The sequence below is a fragment of the Schistocerca piceifrons genome, chromosome 8 (genome assembly GCF_021461385.2).
Source record: "Schistocerca piceifrons isolate TAMUIC-IGC-003096 chromosome 8, iqSchPice1.1, whole genome shotgun sequence".
NCBI classification, from domain to species: domain Eukaryota; kingdom Metazoa; phylum Arthropoda; class Insecta; order Orthoptera; family Acrididae; genus Schistocerca; species Schistocerca piceifrons.
In genome coordinates this window covers 316,504,606-316,529,381 of record NC_060145.1, presented here as the reverse complement: position 1 = coordinate 316,529,381, position 24,776 = coordinate 316,504,606, and the positions used below count along the sequence as shown (strand labels likewise).

The window sequence follows — 24,776 nt, the reverse complement described above, 5'->3', positions numbered from 1 at the left end:
GACATCCTCTTCGTGTGAGGGAAAGGTATCCTGTTACTAGTGCATGTGAGTGTGACTGCACGAAGTGTAGTATCACCATGCATGTGTACTTAAATCAATTGCCCACTGTATCAGCAAGGGCCAGCCAATGGAGGCTGCCTGTAAGAAGCGTGCACATGGCATGGACTCTGTCATGCTGTCTACTGGCCACTCATGCCTACATACAAGCAGAGCAGTGCTGACTCACACTCACTATGTTCTTTTAGTTTACAACACTCACATTAGTTGTTCTGTGTATTGCCTATGTTGCATCTTCTGTATGTTTCTGATGTTGTATTAGATGTGGGGTCACAAGAGGTTTATTTCCATTATCGTTCAGAAGTTTATCAATGAAACCATATTTGTGTTACTTGGATCAGTTTCGTGTATTACTTGGTTACTACATATGCCATTCAAAGGGTTAACAGAACTAAGGGGAGTCTGTCCACTTTCCTTTGTGACATGTTAGCGTCTTTAAGATCCTGTGTGAATGTTCTATCATACCATTACTAACAGGATGATAGCTAGATGTGTGGTGCTGTTGAAAATTGCACAGTTTGGCCAGTTCCTGGAACAAATTGGACTCAAACTGTTGGCTTTGATTGGTTGTAATGGGGAGAGGGCACAAAAAATGTGCAATGAATTACACATAATAGTTTTCACATTAGTTTCACATGATACATCAGTAATCAAGATTGATTTTACTCATTGTGTACATCTATCTACTGCTGTGAGTAAGTACCCATCTCCTCTGATGGTGAAACAGGACCGGTCGAGTCAATGTGAATGTGTGTGAATGCAGCTGGTGCCCCCTGAAAGCTGGCCATGTTGGTGTGTACATGATGGTCCAGTTTACTTTGTTGACATGGAATGCATGAACATGCCCACACATATGTTTCTTGCCTTGTACAAGGTCTCACAAAGTAGTATGTAAGTAATCTGATTGTAATTTTGTCCCCCATGTGAGGTAAGTTATGGACACTGTTGAAGGCTGTCTTTCTGAACTTCTTCAAAACATATGATCGGGCCTTGCCCAGGAAACTTCACACCTCAATTTCAGCTTAGAGTTGGGCACAGAAATTTGTTCAAGGTTTAATCCTGTAGGCAATTCATTTAACAGCTGTCATAACTGCAGGTCCATGCCCTGCTCTGCAGTGAGTTCTTTGTAGTTTATAAACTCTGTTAACCCCAGAATACAAGAAATGTAGTTGGATGACATGTAGTTAGCCACTAAATTTTTGGCACCTTTTACACAGTGAATGACTGTCATGAACTGGATTATGAACTCAACGTATTGAGACTGTCTAGGTGAATACTTGTCACAAACATTTACTTTCCCCTCTGCCTCTTTTCTGGCATACAATTTCATACCTATCAGTTTTTGCTACTAACTTTGATACACACTCTATACAAATCTCAGCTTGTGATTCCATGCAGCCACTACTAGCTGTCAACCAATTATGTAGAAATTTAAGTGTGGTGTATCTGGTGCCCCTCTCAGCTTCGCACCACAAGTGGTGACTTGTATTGCTTGGGCCTTAAACCAGCCTGGTATGAAAGGGGCCAATGCTGTAGAGTATGCTATGTAAAACTGAATGGGGATTCCATCCAGAGCGGTGACTTACTGTTTTTCAACACTTTCAGTTGCTTCTCCATGGTAGGGATGCCTATTTCTATGTTCTCCATACAGCAGTCCGTGTGATAGTGAAACAATGGTATGTCTGTATATTGCTCCAGCATGAATGGCTTTTTAAATGCAGAAAAAAATGCAGCTTCTCTTTCGCTACCTTATATTGCTGCACCAGACTAGTTGACAAGTGATTGTATAGAGACCTTCAGCCCACTTGGTGATTTTACATAGGACCAAAGTTTTCTCACGTTCTCAGAAAGATATTTTGCTAACATATGATGGTGGAAATTGTATGTTGCATGCGTCGATTTTTTAAATTTATTTTATATGGATGAATTTGTACTAACTTTTCCCTGTGGGTACTTTTATACCCTTTTCTGTCTAAGGTTACAACAGTCTCTGCTTCCTCAGCTTTTCTCAAATTTTGCTATTAAACAACAGTGGGTCTTTTCCGTTCATCCATTTACTCTGCATATACTTCTCCAGAGTGTGATTTACCTGATAGTGACCATACAACTGTTTACATGCTCTGCACATACCCATCTCAACCTCCTGTCCCTCAATGCTGTGTTCACACTCGATGCACATAGTTCTTAAGCTATGTGGCTTTTATTTTTTACCACAAATTTAATCTTTTCACCAGTCACAGAACAAACTTTAACAGCTCAAGTTTTTATCACTAATTTTATTCTATACTACTATTATTTTATATTTTTTTATTTTTAAAAATAAGACAAAATTGCTGGTCAGAACTTAACTTTGGGGGAAGTGAAATATTTAATACTGCTGATAGGCACATAAACAATACAGCCCGCAGCATTTCCCTCTCCTTTCCTCTTCCAATTTCATCACTCCCAAATGTCTTATTTAGAGATGCAACCTTAACTGCCATGGGGGCCTGCATCTGATTGAATTCCATTAGTTCATAACCTTCACCAACCTAGTCTGCAATACCATATCACACAAACACACACATCCATGAATTGTCTTTGGTTCCTCCATAAATTACTACTATTCTGCAATCCCAGATTCACACATCTTGTCTGTCTCATCTATGTGCTTCATATCCCTTAGCTTCCCTCCCCTTTCAATCATGTTGAGTAGTCATATTGTATTTTGATCTTTTGCATTTCAATGATTCACACTACTGTTATAATTACCAACCAGAGATAGACTTCAGTTTACATTACATAATTTTCACCAATTTCATCTCTCTTGTGTCATTTTCTTCAGTTTATCTTCATAACTTTCAATTTTTACTTCACTTTTTAGACAGTATGAATTTTAAGCAGTAATTACTTACGGCGTTAGAACTTCTATGACGTTTCCGTACACTTGTTTGCCAACCATTATAATTGCTAGCTGGATAAGCAAATCTGACATGCAGCCTGCTGGTCCACAGATATCAGCACTCAAACTTTTTATTGGTGACTCCCATATTTCCTCATCTCCTGGGTAAGTGTAAAATCGTCCCTGTAAGATTTACAAACATTCATTGTAATAAATAGTGTCTCAAATACTATTCATTCATTCAAGAAAAAAAAATTACAAATCAAATTAAGACAGGTTTGACAGAGAGAGTATATTTTAGACATAGTGAAATAAATAAATGCAGGTTTGTAGTTGTACAAGGATCATGACATGGAGACAACTTCTGTGAGAAAAGAGTGAATACAGAACAATGGTAAAGAAATGTATGTGTTTTAAATGAAAATACAAAAATAATACCAAAATTGGTAGCCAAGAGACATGAAGCAAGAGATAGAATCAAATAAAAGTGAATGATGGGAAGCAATGGACACTGGAATCAAGAATTTACTTTGTTTAGAGGAATACTAGAAAGAACACAGATGACAGTTCGTGATGAAGCAAGATGGAAAATTTTGACTTACCCTCTTGTTTTGTCATCTGTCTCCTTAAATTCATTTTCTTTATTTTAACTGATTACCATTAACATATGTGAGTATAATCTGCATTTTCAGAAAAGAGAAAGATTGGCACTAAGTTTTAAAGAATATAACACCATATCTAATTTTGTGCTTCGTTTTATGTATTTAATTGATTTTCTAATTTATTTTGACTCTTCCTAGTTAGTATCTTTCATTATAGGGCAAAATCAGTAATTGTTTTGTAACTTAAATTCTAATGTTGGCATATAAACTAATATAAATTCTGTACTAATTATTATAATTTGGAGGAATAACTAATTGTATTCTCAAAGGATCTATTTGGCTCCATTCAAAAACATGTTAGCAAAGTCAGCCCTTAATTAATTACAAAGTAATTAACAGTTTTGTCCAAAGTATTTTTTGCATAATGATATTTGTTAATTTCATGATATAAACAAATAATTTGGCCTAAACCTTGCAGTAGAAGAAACTGTTGAAAGGAACGAATTTTCCAATGTATTCAGTTAATTTAATGAGTTAAGTTTTAATTGTAATTTCTGTAAATTTAATTTCAAACAATGTGTAGTTTAAGTACTTATTATTGTGAGAATGTATAAGGACCCAATTTTTGGTCATGAGACAGTCAGTCCATGGCCGAGTTTCAGACGAGAAACCTGTGTTGGTTAGAACAACAACAATACTTCTACTTAACTGTGAAATAAGTGTTACACAATTAGGCCATGTGTTAAAACAATGACAGTTCTGCTCCATACGTACCTTTCTATTCTTCAAGAACTGTGAGCTTTGTGGTAAGGTTTTTATTGCTTGTAGATGTTCAATAGTAAACTATTGTACCAGTATATGGAGGTTTGTCTGAAAACTGTTAATGAGGCTTATCGCAAGTTAAAAATAGTGCACTGGCCATATAACTGTGTATTATTGGGGGAGGGGGGGGGGTGTAAACAGTGAAATTAAAGTACTGTGAAACACAACTGTGCAGCTGTTGGCTACATTATTTACAGTATTCAGTGTCAGAATTACAAACTTCATTTTTCAGCCAGTGTAGCAACGAAGTATGTTGACAAAAAGGACAATCAACAAAGATATAAAGACAGCAAAACATAACAAGTAATTTAGATGTTTTAAAAGTTTACACAGGTTCATCTCTCTCAACTCATCGCAAACCATCATAGCAACATAACAAAGAGTGAAATCAGCTATAGACAAATAAAATAAAATCTGAAAAATCCGAGACATGTTAAGTGGTATGGAAGGCTGTCCACAAGTCAGAGATAAGTGAAGAAAGGAATGCGAGAAGACATAGATGAACAGAAATGAAGAAAAACAAGAGAAAAGAAAGGTAAAGGGAACAGTAGACAGGAACACTAGGAGTGAACATTTTTTTAAAAAAATTGCAAATGTTTGTAAAACACAACATAAAGAAATGGAGAAATGAGTAAAGTGCAGAGTGGAAGAAAGTTATAGCTAGACTAATGGGAATCAGATGAAAGTTTAATAGAAGAATGAGAGGAATAGAGGTAAAATTAAAAGAAGCAAGTAAGATATAGACATCATGAGATATTAGTGTAATCTGGTGTACAACGGCATTGTGTCACAGTTGGCTTTCTCTGTGGTACAATGGGCCTGGTATATATATTACAGCAAGGGAGCTATTCACAAGTATTGCATAACTACTTGTCTAAAGTGTATGAACTGCGTTTCAGCGAAATGGGTCAGTGAAGTGTCATAGGTTCTCTCTGGGATAGTTAAAAGGCTGAGGGGAAAATTACAGGTTCCTCTGAATACACAGAAATATTAATCACCATTCTCCATCTCATTTCAGAATCACAGTAATTGTGGAGGAACTGCCTGATACATTCTGGAAGAACACCACAGATTACACTATTCCAGTGGGCATGCCCTCAGGTGGGCAGCTGGCTGCTCACAGACACAGCCAGGCAGTGGTGTGCAAACTGCACATATGGGCGCAGTCAGGGAGCCTGCTGTAAGCAGACAGGAGTGGACTAACAGGTCATGTGTGAATTGTCAACACAACACATAATAGTATGAGGTAGTGAGGAGACCATGACCAAAGCAAATGCATTGCAACAGGATGTGTTTAACAGAAAAATTTAATCCAAGTGAAAATACTTATATTTTATTATGTTTGTGACACAAGACATTTCATTTTGATTACGAGAGACTAAAAATAATGAGTGAGACACATTGCTGTCATAAGATGCAGAATATTATTCAATGTTGGGTTGTGGAGCTGGGACTTTTCAATGTTTTTATCTTCTACATAACAGAAAACAGTTGCTGACAACAATATGTTGAGCCAAACAGTGGTGGCTTGTAAGTGTAGCAGATAAATCTGAGAGTGTGAACTTAATAGCATCTGCTGTATAAGGGTTATGCTTATCAACAAGTTTATACAGCTAAAGCCACTGCCAATAATAATAACAACAGTAATAATAATAATAATAAGCAGAAGATGATGATGATGATGATGATGATGCATAACTTATCTGACAAAAGTAATAATTGTTTTGTGGGATTTTATGGTTTTGTACATAATTAAGTACATTTTAGGATGAAATAATGTGTAAGTTTTCACAATTCTCCATTTTGGATTTTTGTATAAGTGGGAGTTTTCATGCTTTCCCATTTTTTTGGACAAACGTACAAGATCCCAACAGATATATTAGTTCACAAATTTACTTTTGGGTTGAAAATCAGATATTCTTACACTTCAGTGACATAACAGCTTGTGCTAACTGTACACTTCCTTGTTAAATGTTCACTTGTAGTCATGCTTATTTGATTTTGTCATGCTCACAGACAAAGGATCTGTTCTCGGAGGCCCTAGTTCCTTCGCAGCTAACTTTTCCTGGTAATTTACTTTTCTGTTCCCAGAAAGAGATTTTCACTCTGCAGTGGAGTGAGCACTAATATAAACCTTCCTGGAAGAATACAGATGGGTGCTGGATCAGGACTCGAGCTCAGGACCTTTGTCTTTTGTGGGCAAGTGGTCTGCCAACTGATTTAGCCAAGCATGTCTCATGACCCATCCTCACAGCTTTACTTTCCTGTTAGCATTTAAAATAGATTCAACATAGCCCATGTTTACATTGCACACAAAAGCCGATTCCTGCACGGTAAACAACCAACTCCAAACACAAATGTGGAAATGATTAAACTCAAGTAGTAATGACTACAAACATGGTCACTTGGCAAGAATACAAATGAGACACTCAGATCCATAAGGGCTTAAAGCACACTACCATCAATCCCACATTTAAGTGAAAATCAGAGAAACCAATGAAACAGCTTTTCATGAATTTTCATATATACAATGTGGGTCTACTACACATATAAATCAGACTCACCATTAAGATCAACAGATTTCAGAAGTATGAATAAATGATTCATCAGCACAGATAAAACTCACAACTTAATATACTATATAACTCATACAGAAACACATAAAACAAGTTTACTGTACAACTTTAAAATACACTCACGTCCAATCTAATTTCACTGCAGTATATAGTGAGTGAGTTAGTATATCTGAGGAGTGTGGTATCATCCAGCAGAATTTATGCTGAGCAAATGGGGATAAAAGTCTGCTGCCTTGAGCTACCACCTGGTGGCACTAAGGTAAACTTCTAGTTGAGTGGCAAGGGCTAGCTGCACACACCATGAACCGTGCACACTGTTTATCAATTTCGCCCATAAGGTAATAATGTCAGGTGAGATGTGCATGTGCAAGAGCTCCTTAAATTGTGCACAACTGAAGGTGTGCTCATGATTCTAATGCCAAGTTTCATGGAGTCTAGAGAAGCAGTAACATGGTGGATTTAAGTGCCACTATCTTTCAGACTGCAGCGTCTATGTTACGTTCAACAACATTCAAACAAAAATAACCAATAAATTTGTAAGGTGTCGAAAATTATGGTGTTCACATGCTCTTGTGCTGTTACACAGCAGTCACCACTGGAGCCAAACACAGATAGTATTGCATTCCTGTGCAGCTTCAGAAATGCTTCAGCATGAGCATCATGCACTACTATCTTAACAAACTGGTTGTGTTGTAATATCTGCCCTTGAGCAGAGTGCAATTTTGCAGATGAAGAGCAGTTTTGCAGATGAATCAGTTCTAATTGCATTTTCAAAGGCACAGTATATGGTGCAGCAGAAATTGGGCATGCTAAGTAGTTTTAATTCATTTTGTATGCTACACAGGTCTTTACACCTGGTCTGAAAACATTGACAGAGTTTCACACTATTTTGTTGATAATCTCCAAAGCATGAGTCTGAAGATAATTGTAGCAATGAAAGGTCTTCAAAAATTTAGGTTTCCTGTAGCAATCTGCCTGTCAAAGAGATTTAGTTTTTCCAAGAAGTCACTGATTCTATCATATGTGTCATTTTCTTTGGGTAAAAAATTTAATTGATTTATGGGTACTGTGATAGCAGTTAGAAAGACCAGGTTTGAAATCCATTTGTCATCACTGAGTGCTGGCTGTGTCTCTCCTTTCAGTTGCATAAATAGGGCAATTTCCTTCCAAGTAGCAAAAAATGTGGTGAGAACTTTGTTTCTACTAAGGCTTCATGCTGCACAATGATAGGGTACATCACCATATGTTGCTTCCAGGTCTTGCAACAAAATTTTGATTTGGCCATGATGCCTTATAAAATTTACACATTGTACCATCACCTTCATCACACTGCCATAACACATACTTTCTGCACAAAGTGCCTCCTAGGGGATAAAACAGTGTATACTTAATACACTTTTCCCAAATTTGGTTTTCAGTTTTTTCTTTCATATGAGAAACAAAACCTTTCTGACCTCCAGCCATCTGTGGTGCTCCATCTGTTCCCATAGAACAGAGCCTGTCCTGTGGCAAACATGTTTTCAATGGTTCATGTGCCATCTAAAATATATCACAACCTGTGATTGTATAATCCATAGGCATAACATCTAACAGTTCATTCAAAACTTATACTTCCAAGTGAACAAGCAGCACAAATATTGCAAGCTGTGTATACTTTGTTACACTGATTGTTTCATCAAGTTTTAATGAATAAGCATCGAAATTCTGATATTTCTTCTTCAGTTAGTTTTCCACATCTGTGCCCATATCTCAGACTCAGAGAAATTGTTTTTCTGTAGAGGCAAACTTCTTCACATTTCTTTACCTTTGATACTGTTAACACACTCTAAAACAGGACTGGCCATAGTGTGCCAAACTGCATGCTAATTAGATGTGTGGGCCACATGTGGGACGAGGCTCAGCCTGTCTCAGGTTACTCGGAAGTACCCAGTATGGCGCAACTTTTCATTTAGTATTGAGGTGTGGAATTTTTTGTTGAGCATAACTCTCTTCAGTTTGGCAGAATTGTGCTGTCAGTTTACTTTCTGATATTTGTTCATGGTATGAAGGACATTCACAGCTCCAATGGTATGTTTCCACAAAAAGAGGCAGTCTAGCAATGTATCATAACAAGCCCTTAAAAATGATCTGAATGACAGGAGAGAGGGATAAGATTTCTTATTACCTATTATACAGTGGCGTTATCAACAGTTACTGAAAATCTGCTATGAAACGACATTACAATACTATGCAGAAAGAATTTAAAAATTTGATTGACAATGAAAGAACAAAAAACAGCAACAATTAACAGGCGAGATTCTCTGTTCTGCACATCAAGAACCACTTTGTGCTAAACTAGCTGGTATGGAACACATGAAGAAATTGGTGGTACAAATAGCAACATTTCTGAAGTCACACACACTATTCCATTGTCAGTTGTAACTGTTTTCAATAGAAATGAATGAAGAGTATGGAGACTTTATATATTACAGCAAAGTATGCTGGCTAAGTCAAGGGACATGGCCTGAACGATTTATTTTTTAATTGCTCTTGCTGAATTTATGAAGGAAAAAGAAGTGCAGGAACAAAAATTAGAACATCTGGAATGGATATCAGACCACACACTTTAAGTGGACTTTTCTGCACACAACACACTATAAATACTGCAAGGTGAGAAACTACTTGTTTCCCATTTGATGGGGATGCATTTAAAAAGAAAATCACATTGTAGAAGAGACAAATTCTGACACAGTCCTGTTGGTTTTCCACATCCATGCCCACATCTGAGACCTGACTAAGCTCACTAGAAAACACAAGGTTTGAAGAATTTATTGTGACCTTAAAACAATTAGAAGGGCAGTTTTCTACAAGTTTTGAGGACACTGCCAATCTTAAATTTGTTTCTGATTTGTTTTTGAGACCATTTTTTAAATCAGTGGAAAGTGCCCCAGTGCCTGTGCTGATGTAACTGACTGATCTGCAATGTAATTCCCATTTTTAACAAAAATCTTTTTATCTCTTTTTGATTGTTAAGATATGTAAGTACCGATTAAAGGGCAATCTGATGGTGGAAACCTGTGAAATTGTTTGCATCTGTCCATACGCTCACCCTGACTCCTTGCCACAGGGATCATATCTCTGTGGAAGATCCTGCTTAGTCCACCCACCCAGCACTTCTTACTCCAGTCATGTCACAAGCTTATCCTACTCTGATAGAAGCCAATCCACCTATGAAAGCAACCACGTCATATACCAACAGCTGAGCACAACATGCTCTATTCTAGTGGGTGCTTCACAGCCCAGGCCATTTGGCTTCTTCCCTTCACCACCAGCTTTTCTGAGCTACACAGATGGGAGTCATCCTTACAAAACATTGTCCACTCCTGTAACCATCCTGGCCTCCATCTCAGGTAACCCAGTCTACAACCTCTATGCAACAGTTTCTCCTAGCACCATCCTGTCACCCCATCCACATTCACATCCCCACATAACCTTAAACGTGCACCGTTCCCCACCTGCCCCTACGATTGTGCATCACATGTCTACTCTGTATACTTGCCATCCTCCCTCCCACATTCCTATCTGGAAAACCAGATGCCTCCTACCAAGCCACTAACCACCCATAACTGATACCTCTACCTGCCTCCCATTTCCCTGTCCCTCCACCCACCCCATCCAACACTAACCCCAACTCAACCACTCCACCTGCCAAAATACATCACTGGAACTGTTAGCCAAGACAGCATCAAGCATGGCATGGGCATAAAGAGAGAGAGAGAGAGAGAGAGAGAGAGAGAGAGAGAGAGAGAGAGAGAGAGAGAGAGAGTGCATGTGTGTTTTACTCTATCTTGTAAAAGTGTAGCTCCAAAAGATAGCAAGTTTTCTTTCTTTTTGTGTATGCCTATCAGCAACTCAATACTTTACCTTATCGGGTGTTATTTCAGAGAAAGACAAAGCATCTGAATGAAACTGAGGAGAAGTGGGACACTGAGAGGTGTGCTTACAGTGCTTGCAAGTTCAGGAAATAGGGGGAGATCATTGAGAAGTCATTCAGATTAATAAATGTATGTTAATAATTTATCTAACAATACATACATATTACACCAACTCTTTGTATAAAATATCTATGTAATGTGTCCTTGAAGTCTTTCACAGTGGCATGCTTCAATAAAATCTTCTTGGTTTACAAACCGTGTCACTCTGAGTAAAATACTTGAGCTTTCAACACTTGTCTCCACCATCATTATAAACAGTTAAAACTAATTATTGATGGGGATGGCATGACATTCTTCTCAGATAGATGCAATGGCAATGTCTGGAATCTTCCAAAGAGTGCCCAAGTGACGCATGCATGGAACCCAAGTTGGGCAACTGATAGCAGCTCCATCCTTACACAGGTCCATCCCTACTAAGTGTGTACCCCTGATCACTGTTAAAATTGTTGCTGTTCATTCTAATATCTCCAGCTTCTTTCATAACAGAATCCCAATATGAAGATGTTTGAATCAAAGCTCTCATATTTTCAAATTGTATTTTATTCCCATTTTCTAGGCAATGTTCAACACTGGCAATTTCTCAAGTTTCCTTTGTTTAATATGTTGCAAGTGTTCCACACAATGCTTAGCAACAGTACAAATGCTTTGACCTATGTAAATGCTATCACATTCACACGGGACACAATACACACCAGGAACTTGAAGGCCTATATTGTATTTAACAGGGAGTAACCTATCTCCTATCTTGGATATGGTGCCAGAACACTGGTCTTAGTCCACATCTCTTCAGCGTGCACCCTATCTTGCTAGTCATTGCTCCACAGTATGGAAGGAATGCAATTGGCTTGACCTCTTTCGCAGCTTCATGAGGCATTTTTCATTGGTGACACCTGCTTTCTTGTGTACAAGGTGGTGAAAACTCTTGGTATTCAAGTATGAGCCAGTATGCATAAATTTCCTGTAAATTGAATGCCCAAGCTCCTGCTTTCCACTCAACTAAAACATCCAGAACAGAAGCTTGCCATTCCTCCCCAACTCAGTAAATTTAATGTTGGGACACACACATTCGTGTGGCTGATGAACCACATTGCTTTTTCACCATGAGGCCATATCAAGAAGGTGTCGTTGACATACTGTAGGAAGCAAATTTGTTATACTGTAGGAAGCAAAATGGCCACAATCTCTGTGAGTTTGGAGCTTTTTCTTCAAAGCTGTGCCATCTGTCATCTCATAATATTTGTTGCAGTAGAAGACGTACATTGTCATTAAAGTACGGCAAAACAGCTGAACAATCTCAGAAGGAAACTGAAGGGACAAAAGATCCACTGGTCCAAAAGATCCAGTGTGTCTTCTGCTGGCACCCTTGTAAAAGGAGACACAACATCCAGGCTATCCATTACGTCATTTTGGCCTATCTTTATTTCCCTGTGTGTTTCAACACATGACTGCAAGTTAACAATATGATGTTCACAGTGCACCAGTTTTGGTGCTAATAACCCTGCTAGGTGTTTTATCAGTCTGCAAGTGAGAGAACTGACTGCATCAAATATAGGCCTCAGAGGAACATCTTCCTTGTGTATCTTCAGCAATCCTTAAAGCCTTGGAGATCTGGCAACTTGTAGCATGAATTTTTTTGTCACCTCTTTTTACATACCAGAGTTCCTTATTAAATTCCTTGTCTTTCTGAAGATGGTCTGTGTTGGATCACGACTAAGCTTCCAGTATGTGTACTGGCTAATACTGGGTTTCAGTGGCTTAGCTTTCACTACGATATGGCTAGCAGTTAGTCTGATGTCTTCATCATGCGAGGTAATAAGATGGCGGCAAGTGATGTTGTTCAATCATGTGAAGCATGCAAAAAAGTTATTAAAACGACAGATATAGTGCTAGTTTGTGGATTATGGTGTAATAAATCCTTTCACAATGAGTGTGTAGGCGTTAGTAACAGTGAAGCTTGTACAGTAGCGTGTTTTAAAGACCGAATTAAGTTTCATTGTGTGTCCTGCAAAAAGAGGTCAAGTAGCAAAAATTTACATGAACCTGAAGTGCAGAAACACAAAAGTGATGTTGAAGTGAATGGTGACATAAAATTATTAGAATACTTGCAAAATATACTCAAGTTAACAAATAAAATATCGGAAGATAACCTATCAATTAATAAAAAGCTGGATACAATTATCAGTGTTGATTCTAAGATTGAAGAATTGCAGTCTCCAAAATATAATGTAAACATATGTGAAAAACCACTTGTAAACGGTGCTGACTCCTTGGAAAGTGGTTATAGCAAAGTAAGTGAATTTGTGCAGGAAAACATTGGTACTGCAAACGCTAAACAAACAGATTTGGTGGCAGATAAACATAAACACCATATTGTGGTTAATGTGCTGTGCAACCTGACTCACACATCCAAAACAACTGTCAGTGATCGAGAAAATGGCGCTGATAAATGCTGTAATAATGTAAGTAGTGACAGAAACTGTTCAAATCCCTTTCTATGACAAGGAAAACAGATCATTCCAGACGAAAAAACTCCAACCGTAAATTGTAATCAAACTGATATCATGGAATCAAATGAGTGTTTTGATGTAAACAATGTATCGGTCAACAAAACAGGATCTGGCGTTAATAAAGACGAAAATAGTCTCTACAACTCTGCAGATTCCTCAGAAAATAATCTCTCACCCAATACAGAGTGGCGTGTAGTAAGTTCTAGGAAAAGAAGTGTTCGCCATAAGGACAAGAAAACCCCAACAGCTTCTGCAGAACAACAAACAAATAACACAGCGCTAAATACAGCTATACCATGTAAACTGCCACAGACAGTGACTATCAGATCAACTCCTCCAACCAATGCCATCTCATTAGTTGGAAATTCAAGTGTTAGTGACAGGAAAAATAAAATAATAGGCATTGGTGATGACCAAGGAATGCTGTATGGGGAAAAGAGAGCATGGTTTCATTTAGGAAAGGTGAAAAGTGTAACGACAGCAGAAAACGTAATTAACATTTTGAAGAAAATCCTACCAGGTCATAGCAACTTTCACGTAGAAAAATTGGAATCTAAGGGTGTAAATAGTAGCTTTAAGATTGGTGTAGACTTTCATCTAATAGACAAGCTAATGGACACTGCTGTATGGCCCAAAAATGTTGTAATTGAGCGTTTTTTGTTCCGGAGACCAACCATTATGCCAATAAAATAGATTATGAAGTTAAAAACAAGGATCAAGGATCACTGTACAAGAATGTTGCTAATACTGAAAACCATACGCCTGTAATCATTGCAAGTGTAAATGTGCAGCGCATAAGAACCAAAATGGATCTCCTATCATTTTTTATAGAAGAAATTAAACCAGACGTTTTACATATTTGTGAACACTGGCTAGCTGAAGCAGAAGGTGATTTCTATAAATCTGTTGAATACTTAGACATGGCCAGTGCTTGGTTTCGAAGAACTGCAACCCACGGTGGGGTCTCTGTGTATGCCAACAGAGATCATAGCATCAAGGAAATTGATTTAATCAGTTTTTGTGTGGATTTTGATCTTGAATTAGCTGCACTGTTATTAACAAATACTGATTTAGTTGTTGTTGCTGTGTACCATTCACCAGATGGTAACTTTGAGAATTTTATTGGACATATGGAGAACTGTTTGTGTTACCTAACACGCCTAAAGTCAAAAATCGCACTGTGTGGAGATTTTAACAGACACATAGGTGATGGAGATGCCAGAGAGAGGGTCTTTATGAGACTAATTACCAGTTATGGGTTGTTTATTGCAAATAAGCTCCCAACAAGGGCTGGTGCATGCCTGGACACCATAATCACCAACCTCAACATCTGGGATTATAAACTCAGTGCAGTTGAACCTATGATAGCAGATCACTGTGCGCTAGTAATGGAAACCAGTATGAGGAGCAAACTGCAGATAAGCACATGGCATTCAAACTACACATTCAAAAGAAGATTTGTTAAAGAAGAGAGACTAAATGAGCTCAAAGCAGCTCTGTCTTGTGAAAAGTGTCAGCAGAAAATTGCAGAGATAGTAGGCAGTGATTCTTTCTTATGTCTGTTCCAAACCTTAAAATCAATATTCGATGACATGTTTCCGATGAGACTAGTGAAGAATCTTGTGGACAAATCACAAGGCAGGTAGAAAGTTATCAATGTGAAACAATGGTACACCCCCGAGCTCAATAAATTGAAGTGTATTGTAACAATGTGCAAGGACTGAATGAAATCAGCTTTAGACATTCCAGCTAAAGAATTACCTCACCGCAACTACCTAAAAGCCAAAAAAGCTTATAGGAAGGCAGTATAGGAAGTAAAAAATAAATATAATGATATATACATTAAAGAGACCCAAAATCCTTCTAAAGCTGCCTGGAATCTTGTAAACGAGAACAGAAAGAAGACTACCTCCTCCTAAAATTCATGTAGCCCTGATGACTTCAATAAATATTTTGTCAGAATAGTGGAAAAGACAGTGAGAGAAATTTCACACTCTGGCCTAGCTCCAACTGCAAACATAAGAAATGCAGACAGTTGCAGTACTCAAAACTGGAAAGAAGTACACCCTGAAGACATGATAAAAATTGTGAACTCCTACAAACACTCAGAAAGTGTAGACATCTATGTTCATGTCCTGCACACTGCTAAAGAAAATTATTGCAGAATTAGCTCAGCAACTAGCCATAGCAATAAACAAATGTTTATCTTCTGGTGTCTTCCCAGACTTCCTTAAACTGGCGTGCACAGTACCAATATATGAGAAGGGGGATCCATGCGAGGTGTCCAGCTTCAGACCAATCTCAGTGGTACCAGTACTAGCCAGAGTTATTGAGTCTGTGATGCACTGCCAGGTACTGAATTACTTTGAGGAAAACAACTTATTCCAAAACGCACAGCACGGATTCCGCAAAGGGAGATCAACAGTGACAGCCACACTGGACTTATTAAAAATGATTTGACAGAGTTTTGAAGAGAGAGAGAGAGTGTGGCACTGACACTCTGTGACCTCAGCAAAGCCTTTGACTGCATCTCACACACAACACTAATAGCCAAGTTAAGATGGTATGGTGTTGGAGGTGTTGTTCTATCGACACTCCAATCTTATTTGGAAAACCGAGAGTAGGTAGTATCAGTGCACAGAGAAACTTCTCTTGAACAAAAACTGGAACATGGAGTGCCCCAAGGATCAGTCTTAGGATCCCTCCTATTCCTCATATATGTCAAGATATGAGCTGTAATAGTCAAATGTTGCAGTTTGCAGATAACACTACCCTTATTGCCAAAGGACATACAGCCACAGAAGCTCTTAGTGCATCAAATTTGATGTTTGAACAAATAAAAGAATGGTTCATCATAAACAAAATGAAGATCAATGAAGAAAAATCCCAACATTTGATATGCAGCTGAACCAACATTTGATATGCCGTCTAACAGTTCTCCATATGTCCAATAAAATTCTCAAAGTTACCATCTGGTGAATGGTACACAGCAACAACAACTAAATCAGTCTAACCAACACTGAAGACCAAGAAAACATGGAGACTGTCACACTGCTGGGCTTCAAGATTGACAGCAAACTCTCCATGAATGATCACACTGCATATGTATGCACCAAACTTTCTCCTGTGATATACCTCCTGAGGAAGCTGACGAGTGTAATAACTGACCAGTTTCTCACAATAGTCTACCATGCACTCTTCCACAGCCACATTAGCTATGGACTGTTGTTGTAGGGACACTCCTCAGGCAGCAAAGATGTGTTGATATTTTTTTTAAAAAAAAAAAAAAACGCCATCAGGATCATATCCTCTAGCAAAACACTGGACCACTAAAAGCGTGTTTTTCTGCCTCATTTATATAAAAGAAAATCAAAAGAATTTTAGCATAAGACAAGAAATACATAATCATGACACTCGCTGTAAGAGGAACATTGAAGTGCCAAGGTGTCGCCTATCAAGTACACAAGACAGCTTTCCAACAGTCGCCCTAAAAATGTACAAACAACTGCCTCCAGAAGTGAAATCCCTGCCACCTGAATTATTTCAGAAAAAAATTGCTCAGGACTTGAAACAACATCCACTATATTCCTTGGAAGAGTTTTTCAACAGTGGTTCTAATGAATGGACAAAATAATAAATATTGTTATGTTTTATATATAATTTTGCCTAAATTTAATCTTCTTTTTATGTTCTCAGTTAACTGCACATTTAATTTTGTGTTTTACTTAAAGTACATATTTTGCCAAAATGAAACCTTATGTGTGTGATCTACATAATCTTGTAAACACTTTGCTTTATGGTATTTTCATTTGCTGCTATGAAGTTTTACTTTCCTGTTTAGTTATATTTCATTTTCTGTATGTTCTATGTGTTTTGTGCACTGCATAAATATTTTCTTTTATTTGTACTATAAATTTTGTATATGGTGTTGTATAAATGTTAGTTGATAAACATTGTATTTGTGACACAGTCTGTCCAGCCATGGCTGGTAAATGACGAAGATATAGTAGTAATAGTAATAATAAAGTAATACCTAATACAGTGCTCTGATCCTCTAACAATATCCAACATTGGCAGACATCAGCGGACTGGAGAAAAATTAAGGGCTTTACTCAGTGCTGCAACAGATCCATCACCCAGCTCTCCTTGGATGGAAAGATTAACAACTGTTCTGTCTCTCTCTCTCTCTCTCTCTCTCTCTCTCTCTCTCTCTCTCTCTCTCTCTCTCTTTTTTTTTTTTTTTAAAAAAAAACAACCTTGGAACACTGCTGAGACATTATCTCGCACAAACTCATGTGCTGTTTTGGCTGCTGTGGTTACATCTACCACTTGAATAGTGACAAGATTAATGCCAGAAGTAAATGACAATCAAGTAGGGTTCTGGCATTAATATCAAGCTCATACTTCATCTGCCATTAGTCTTCTTCAAAATTCTGTCCACTGCAACAGTTCAAATATGGTGCCTGACTACAGGAAAGTGAGGACTTACCTCCTTGTTCTGGCAGCGTTGAAAAAATGCTAAATAACTCAACAGATCTGATATTTTCTTCTGCAGCTTTTCTAAACCGTGCCAGCAGTCAATTTCAATTCCTGATAATGATGGCAGGGACAGCTATTGAAAGCTCGAGTGTTTTGTTTATAGTGGCATCGGTTGCAAACCAAGAAGGTTTCATTAATATCTATGTAATGTAAGTAACCGAATAGAATTTGTCATGGATATGGACACTTCCTATTCTGTTGCATGCATGCCCTTAGAAAAGTCTTGCCCATATTACATGTGTGTGTGATACTTTGGGGCTGGGGGGTATCTAATGTTGTGGAATAGGAAAATATTTAATGAAAAGTATGATTCCAAACATGTCAGATAATGCAATACTACAACATGATGTTTACGTGAAGTTACATAGATGCAAAAGCTTGAATTGTAATGTTGTTGAATTACTGTACTGATGAGAACAAGTTGCCTTAAGATGCACTGTGGTCAATTAAGATGTGTTCTAATTAATTTATAGGTATACTGAACAACAAACAGAAAGATATGTCAAAAATAATACAAAAAAAGCCTAATTCTTCATTTATAGAATTTGTACATAAAAAAGTGATAGTAATTACAAAACATCCAAATGTAAAGACACGAAATTTATCTTAGGAACAAAAGTCACACTGTATTTGTAAAATAATGAACATAAATAATTAAGACGTTGTTACTGATGTACATTTCACTTTAAGGTGAAAACTGTGAAACATCAACATGCTAACTCTTTCAGAAAACTTGCAGTGATTTTGTATGGCCAAATTCCCTAACCAGTTTTGCAAAAGCATTGAAATCGTCACTGAAAATTCAATTAACTGAAGTTTAAATAAGGCATAATGTAGCTTTGGAATTGCGGGAACCAATACAGGCACCCACAGCAGTACACATATTGTGTCAGTCTTGCCACAATTATAGTTTTGCTTAAATGTATCTGGAAGTGCTGTAATTAGTCTAATGTTGTCTTTGCCATTGCTATGGGAGTGAAACACTGGGGTTTTAGTATAGTTCTAGATTCAGCACTTTCTATGTAGGTTTCCACAGGATAGTTTATGTAGGAAAGACCTGCCAGTTCACTTCATTCAACATCTTTGTGACTCTCCTCCTTGGGTCCAACAAACCTGTGACCATTTGTGCAGCCATCCTTTGTTAGACCTGTTTGGTACAAGTCTCATCCACTTAAGCAACATTCTATGATGGGTCACATGCACATTTTATATGCAGACTCATTGCATTACCTCAGTATTCTAACAATGAACTGCAGTCTGTCAGCTGCTTTACTTACAACTGAGACTTTGTGATTGCTCAGTTTCAAGTCCCTACAAAGTGTTACATCCAGGTATTTGTAAGAATGGCAATATTTTAAAGGTTAATACAAACTTACAGGATGTTTTCAAGAACTTGATGTGTGTTTATCTGTGAATTCTTTGCTAAGTGAAAAAATTGACCAACACTACATTTTTAATTCTTTGTTACGCTGAAGGGCACTCTACAACACAATGGATGAATGAATTTCCAAAACAGAGAAAAGAAAGGACATACCAACTCCAATACAATCGTGCTTAAACATACTGCACTGTCAAAACCAATCTCTTGGTTTATGACAGCATTATTTGAGTTTACATCTTAAATTTACTATCTACTACAGACCTTCCTTAAACAAAGGAAAAATAAACAGGTGCACATGACAGCAATAAATGAAATTAATTGTATGTAGCATTTTCAATGGAGTTACTATGCTATGGTTATTATGTGGCTATGGCAATTTTACTCATATGATTTAATGACCTATTATTAATCATTTTTCAATTCTTTCATGTAAAATTGGTGACACATAGAATTATAATATTCTGTACCTTAAAAAATGCTATGTATATGAGAGAAGCATAGAAGTTGATTGATTGGAATACAAATATTTTAAATGTAATGCTCTTCTCATACTCTCCAGCTGTTCTGGGGTTTTCCAAGTTAGTGAGGACTCTTGATAATGATGTGTACACCTGCAACATAAATATTTAAAATAAGAAATAAAAAGATGGAAAAGCAAAATATAAATTAAGTTAATAACTTCCACATTTTTGTACTGTATTAACTCTTGAATAATGGCATGACAGTGATTTGGGCAGCCCAACAGACAGTATGGGAACATGCTCCCATTAGGTGACACCTCAAATTCAGCAACCATGTCACTTGGTGAGGTTGTCTTCAGGGGCAAGTACCGATCATGGCAGAAATGTCATATGAGCAAACTGCAACAAATATTGTGACAGTGTAGCCAATTATAGTTCATAATTCTTAGACCTATTTTTAAATTTCTTTGAGCCTTGTAGTTATTGTAATGATGGGTCTTTTCTATCTATTTTAATTCTTTAACTGGCAATAGTTTAAGAATTTTGGGTTCTTGTTTGGTGGTGAGTTCTTGTGACACAAAAAACAGTGCATAATCTCATAATATAAAATATATAATATATATAAGTAAACCTAGTTTTCCACACATCTCAATGTTTATGACATCATACCTCCTGAACGTATGATGATATACAGGGTGGAGGACAGAAAGTCCATGTTTTTCATTACTGAATAACTGAAACATGGTTTTATTTTTAAAAAATCTTGCATTCAAAAATACAGGGTGGGGCAAATGAAAGTGACTCAGAGAACAGGGTTCCAAGGTACAAAGAAACACAGCAGATGAAAATAAATACAGAAATAATCTGACTATAGTAGATGTTCAAATACTAACTGTCTTCCAACAGGCTGGAGCAACTTCCCATACAGTCAGCCGAACCTTGGAGCACATTTACACAACCTTCAGGCCACCCAGGTCACATGATCTGTCAGTGTGTGATTACTTTGTGTGGGGAGCTCTCAAGTCTAAGGTGTATTGCAACAAGAACTGCAGCACAATTTTTCGGACGAGACTGCAGCAATCCTAGCAGTCCAGCCTCGATCTATCTTCAGCAACTTGCTGACTAGGGCCCAAAAGTGCACAGAGATGAATGGTGGTAACTTTCAATATCTGGTATAGTCAGGTTAGTAATATATTTCCTTTTGTTTACTATGCTTCTTTGTACTCTGGAACTCTGTTCACCATGCCAGTTTTACTTGTCCCACCCTGTAGTACTTTTATTGCATTTCTGAAATCTACATAACTTAATTAGGTTCAGAAAATAATGTTGTTGAGATGATGTTCTTCTAGCCAGACACAAGTTTGGATCCTCTCCTGAAAGTTACACACAGCTCTCTCCAACATTTAATTCAGTACAGCTTCAATTTCCTGATAAATGGAAATCTTTAGAATATCGATTGTGCAGAGCTTTCTCATGTACACTCTCAGTTTCAAAGAGGCCACAAAAAAAAAAAAAAAGAGACAGATTTATAGACTGGGTGAGTGTGGCGCCAAAGGAACATAACCATATTGTGAAATGATGTCCTGTGAACATTTGTTGAATTCTTTCCATGGATGCTCTTGCCATGTGAGCTGTGACACCATCCTGTTGAAACCACATTCTCTCATCTTCACTTGATGCCTTTCAAACCCTGGATGAAGAAAGTTGTTTAACATTTTGACGTAGCACACTAATGTCATAGTAACTGTGGTTTCTCCGTCTTCATGAAAGTAATATCAAACAATCCCTATCTTGAAGATACCACACCACATTTTACTTTTGAGCTCTGGAGAACTTTCTGGTGTAGTGCATGTGAGTTATCAGATGCCCAGTGCCAACATTTCTGTATATTAACATACCCATTCAGATGAAAATCGGCTTCATCACTCATAACAGTGAGACATCTGCATTTTCCATTAAGAATAGCATCCATTATGCCACAAAGTTTTCTGCACTGCAGAAAATCTATCTCACTTAGCTGCTGGACAATGATTATTTTGTATGGGTGAAATCTCAGATCGTTATGTAACATATGATGAAGCAAACAATGTGGCACACACAGCAATACAGCCTGTCACCTAGCAGATAATGTTCTCACTCTGTCTACATTCCTGGAATTCAAACTGAATGAGGAATACCAGATGGTTTGTTTTTCATCAGTGTTCCAGTACACCTAAATGCTGCCACCCCTCAGAGTACAGTGTTTCGATGTGAGACTGTATCTCAATGTCCAACACTAAACTTTTGACAGAAAAGACATCAAACTGTGACCACAGAATCATTGTTTCTGAACTGTCTGACTGTGAACACATGATCGTCTATGCTCCAACACTCCATAGCGACTGAACTTGCATTGTCTGAGTTGTCTGCCAATGGTTGCTGAGTTTAAAAACATGTGTTCCTTCTGCTCCATCCTGTACTTTTGCAATCACGTTCAGTAGTATATGTGGATACTATATGATGCATAATGCAGTGGTGGAAACATATCAGGGGTGGGCACGTGCCGCCCCCCCCCCCCCCCCCCCCCCTCCTGCCTTGCTGCATTGCCACCCGTGCCGCTCCCGCCAGTCAGCCTGTATGCTATTCATTCAATTCTTTCATCAGTCGACTCAACTGAATCAAGTTATCGAGTAGTTGCATTTTCCTATGTAGCATGCACATGCACATCATCATATTTTATACATTTCTGTCTGACACATAGAAAGCTAACACATACCTATGAGAAAAGTCATGGCCATTCTACTGATCTCGATACGTTATTCTCTCTGGCATTTGTTTGAGAAAATTAGTGAATATTCTACTGTTTTCTTGTACAGAGAATCTTTGATACACAGCGTTATAAAGATGGACTATTCGCGGAATAGGAAGCTAGTTTACATTTAGAAGCAGAAGTATTAAGACTGAAGAATGAATAAGGACAAAGTCCTAGTTGTAGCAAGTGCAAGTGTGAAGATTAATCAAGGGTGAGTGTGACCAGTTGATTGTGACGTATTAATAATAGTAATTCATAGTAACAAAAATGCAGTAAATGAAGCAGGCAAAAAGGAATACAAACCTCTAAAAAATGAGATCGACAGCAAGTGTAAAATGGCTAAGCAGGGATGGCTAGAGGACAAATGTAAGGATGTAGAGGCTTATCTCACTAGGGGTAAGATAGATACTGCCTACAGGAAAATTAAAGAGCCTTTTGGAGAAAAGAGAACCACTTGTATGACTATCAAGAGCTTAGATGGAAACCCAGTTCTAAACAAAGAAGGGAAAGTAGAAAGGTGGAAGGAGTATATAGAGGGTCTATACAAGGCCAATGTACTTGAGGAAATATTATGAAAATGGAAGAGGATGTAGATGAAGATGAAATGGAAGATATGAAACTGCGTGAAGAGTTTGACAGAGCACTGAAAGACCTAAGTTGAAACAAGGCAGCAGGAGTAGACAACATTCCATTAGAACTACTGACAGCCTTGAGAGAGCCAGTCCTGACAAAACTCTTCCATCTGGTGAGCAAGATGTATGAGACAGGCGAAATACCCTCAGACTTCAAGAAGAATATAATAATTCCAATCCCAAAGAAAGCAGGTGTTGACAGATGTGAAAATTACCGAACTATCAGCTTAATAAGTCACAGCTGCAAAATACTAACACGAATTCTTTACAGACGAATGGAAAAACTAGTAGAAGCCAACCTCGGGGAAGATCAGTTTGGATTCCGTAGAAACACTGGAACACGTGAGGCAATACTGACCTTACGACTTATCTTAGAAGAAAGATTAAGGAAAGGCAAACCTACGTTTCTAGCATTTGTAGACTTAGAGAAAGCTTTTGACAATGTTGACTGGAATACTCTCTTTCAAATTCTAAAGGTGGCAGGGGTAAAATACAGGGAGCGAAAGGCTATTTACAATTTGTACAGAAACCAGATGGCAGTTATAAGAGTCGAGGGACATGAAAGGGAAGCAGTGGTTGGGAAGGGAGTAAGACAGGGTTGTAGCCTGTCCCCGATGTTGTTCAATCTGTATATTGAGCAAGCAGTAAAGGAAACAAAAGAAAAATTCGGAGTAGGTATTAAAATTCATGGAGAAGAAATAAAAACTTTGAGGTTCGCCGATGACATTGTAATTCTGTCAGAGACAGCAAAGGACTTGGAAGAGCAGTTGAATGGAATGGACAGTGTCTTGAAAGGAGGATATAAGATGAACATCAACAAAAGCAAAACAAGGATAATGGAATGTAGTCGAATTAAGTCGGGTGATGCTGAGGGAATTAGATTAGGAAATGAGACACTTAAAGTTGTAAAGGAGTTTTGCTATTTGGGGAGCAAAATAACTGATGACGGTCGAAGTAGAGAGGATATAAAATGTAGACTGGCAATGGTAAGGAAAGTGTTTCTGAAGAAGAGAAATTTGTTAACATCGAGTATAAATTTAAGTGTCAGGAAGTCGTTTCTGAAAGTATTTGTATGGAGTGTAGCCATGTATGGTAGTGAAATGTGGACAATAAATAGTTTGGACAAGAAGAGAATAGAAGCTTTCGAAATGTGGTGCTACAGAAGAATGCTGAAGATTAGGTGGGTAGATCACATAACTAGTGAGGAGGTACTGAATATAATTGGGGAGAAGAGGAGTTTGTGGCACAACTTGATAAGAAGGGGGGACCGGTTGGTAGGACATGTTCTGAGGCATCAAGGGATCACAAATTTAGCATTGGAGGGCAGCGTGGAGGGTAAAAATCATAGAGGGAGACCAAGAGATGAATACACTAAGCAGATTCAGAAGGATGTAGGTTGCAATAGGTACTGGGAGATGAAGAAGCTTGCACAGGAGAGAGTAGCATGGAGAGCTGCATCAGACCAGTCTCCGGACTGAAGATCACCACAACAACAACAACAACAGTAACTTCTCAGTAAAAATATTGTTACGAGACTCCTAACAATATTTTTA

The 24,776-nt window shown here is 37.8% G+C and overlaps 1 protein-coding gene across 1 annotated transcript in view; it reads right to left on the bottom strand.

Moving 5' to 3' along the window:
• Window positions 1–24,776, bottom strand: part of LOC124712313 (anoctamin-4-like) — a 262,318-nt gene that overhangs the window by 82,965 nt on the left and 154,577 nt on the right. The window contains exons 12-13 of the mRNA XM_047242606.1: window positions 19,807–19,950; window positions 2,952–3,121 (exon numbers count right to left, since the gene is read on the bottom strand). Coding sequence (XP_047098562.1) covers window positions 2,952–3,121; window positions 19,807–19,950 — 314 coding nt within the window. The remainder of the gene's footprint in view (window positions 1–2,951; window positions 3,122–19,806; window positions 19,951–24,776) is intronic.